This window comes from Loa loa (genome assembly GCF_000183805.2).
Source record: "Loa loa unplaced genomic scaffold supercont3.426, whole genome shotgun sequence".
In the NCBI taxonomy this organism is placed as follows: Eukaryota; Metazoa; Nematoda; class Chromadorea; order Rhabditida; family Onchocercidae; genus Loa; species Loa loa.
Window position 1 is genome coordinate 9,205 of NW_018108606.1, and position 2,587 is coordinate 11,791.

General features: G+C 23.2%; 1 protein-coding gene across 1 annotated transcript in view; it reads left to right on the forward strand.

Moving 5' to 3' along the window:
- Positions 1-2,587, forward strand: part of LOAG_18654 (lim and transglutaminase domain-containing protein) — a gene marked incomplete at both ends in the record, with an annotated part of 11,434 nt that overhangs the window by 7,565 nt on the left and 1,282 nt on the right. Inside the window, 4 exons of the mRNA XM_020451318.1 lie at positions 408-563; positions 770-852; positions 1,523-1,727; positions 2,186-2,343. Coding sequence (XP_020304904.1) covers positions 408-563; positions 770-852; positions 1,523-1,727; positions 2,186-2,343 — 602 coding nt within the window. The remainder of the gene's footprint in view (positions 1-407; positions 564-769; positions 853-1,522; positions 1,728-2,185; positions 2,344-2,587) is intronic.

The following is a 2,587-nucleotide window of genomic DNA, read 5'->3' on the forward strand; positions in this document are numbered from 1 at the left end:
AATTTTAATTTGATTTTAATTACTGTTTTTAAGTTAATTTGATGAAAATGATTTTAGCAATACTAAATATGTTATTGAAAATTTATTTTATTCTACTTCTTGCTTTTATCGTAATCCATGAAAAATCTATCATCAAACCTGAATTTACATTATTAAACATATAATATTATTAAATTTAATCATTAATAGAAGTCTTTTTTTTTCCTCAGATTAACCGATTGCGTGCGATTACGTCTAAACGATTACGTTTGATTACGTACTAAACAACTACGTATGATTACGTATTAACCGATTACGTACCGATTACATTTAGATTAATTGATTACGGAGTTATAATTTATATGAACATGAATGTTATCAGATCATAATATATCACTGCATGAATTATATATATATTTTTTTTTCAGGAATTTATTTACGAATTTTTCCCGCTAGAATCGGAATGGCAATTATTAAAAAATCCGATAACACTACGACAATTTGAATCATTGCCATTCGTACGGTCACTTTTCTTCCGTTACGGTTTAACTTTTTCTGATCCAAATTTACAAGCTGTTGTACAGGTAAAATTTTATAATAATTAAAGAAAATTTTATATATTAAAAAAAAAAATTCACAAATTTAAAAATGGGAAATTTTTTTAAATTTAAAATCACATTAGGTTATTGTGGAATGATAAAATTAATTGTGATAAAGAGAGGAGAAAAGAAGTGAAAAAAAAAGACAATTAAAAAATGATTATTAATTAAAATTAGACAAAACATTATAGGCGGATCGAAGTGGAGCAGCAACAATTTCGGTCACCATGTCAAATGGAGCATTGAATTCGTTGATATTTCACTATAATCTTAGGTAAATCATTTTAAAAAAGGCTATAAAAAATTTTTTCGAAATTAAAATTTAATTAAGAAATGACATTTATGATAGGTTGATAGATGGATAGATAGATAGATAGATTGATAGATGGATAGATGAATAGATGGATAGGTGGATAGATGGATAAATAGATAATAGATAGATAAATAGAGAGATAGATGAATCGAAAGATAGATAAATAGGAATTAAATTGTTTGCAATAAAGATCCAATATTAGTTAAAAATTTATTTAAGCCAAAAAAAAAGAAAAAAACAAAATAGAAAAGAGGATTTGAATTCCCCTTGTTACCGTATATAAAAATAGAAAAATTAATTAATGAAAAGGGGAGAAAAAATATATTTAAATTTTAAATTCTTATAAACTTCTAAAATAAAATAGAATAACTTAACTAAAACTATAAAATAGAATAACTTAAACTATTTTAAGTATTAATAGAAGATTATTATTGGATGAAATGAAATTTCTTCTTTCAATAATTTCCATTATTTTATATCCGGAAAATCCTATTATAATGTAATAAGGAAACCGGAAAATTTATAGAATGGTAGGATTTTTTTAAAAAAAAAAGGAAAAGAACGGAAAAAAGTTGTCAATCAACAAAAAATAAGCATATAATGTTAAACTTTTCTTTTTTTTTTTTTACAGATATTTTGATGGTGATGATGTTGAAACGAATGGTTATAACTTAAAACGGTTCGTTATGCAATCTGTTATTGGTGATTCGGCTATTTTCCGCGTTCATTGTCCATCTACAAGATCACTACTATTGGATATTTTTGCAAATGCTGTATCACCTGGTCATTATTTAACTGGTCAACCGATTAAATTCAAAAGTATTTGCAAATTTAAGGTTAAAATATTTATTATTGTAATACTAATTATCAAAAATTCTTGATTTTTCTATTTGTTATCTTTACCAATTCTTTGCAGTAACAAATAATAATTTTAAAAATTTCATTTTTGCATTGGTAATTACAACATTGTTCGTTTGATATTTTGCAAATTTTTTAATGCATCTTTTTAATTTGACTTAATTAAATTAAATAATATTTAAATTACAATTTAATTCTATATAACAGATAAAATTAGTTAAAATACAATAATTATTAGCAATATTATCCGTAAAAATTCCCAAGTTTGTATTAATTAACTCAACATTAATTAAACAATAATTTCATAATTTCATTCATGATTTTACTATAATCGAAATAATGTTTAACAGTTAATTTAATTAAAAAAGAAATTAATTCTAATGAAATATGAGTAATCATGTGATAATACCTTTTTTCTTTAATTAAAATTTTATAGATTATTTGTGAAAGGTTAAATGTAATCATGGTACCATTACCTGAATGTGCAAGCGGTGAATGGGGTCCAGCAAAAGCATATCGTTTATTTGGTTTGATACCGTTGACACATGAAGATGCAATCATTAACTGTGGTCGAATACTTGAAATTAATTTTAGGTTAAAATTATTTTTTTTAAAAAAAAAATTTTTTTCTCGTAGTATATTTTTTCAAATTAATTATATAAAACTTGAAATAATTGGAAAGTTACATTTAGAAAAGAAATTTCATTTGTTAATACAAAGAAAGTTGAAAATAGAAATGTTAGAGAATTGAAGAAACTCGAAATTGAAAAATTTACGAAATATTTAAATAATGTCCAAATTTCATGCACAGCAAGTGTTACTATAATTATTATTTATT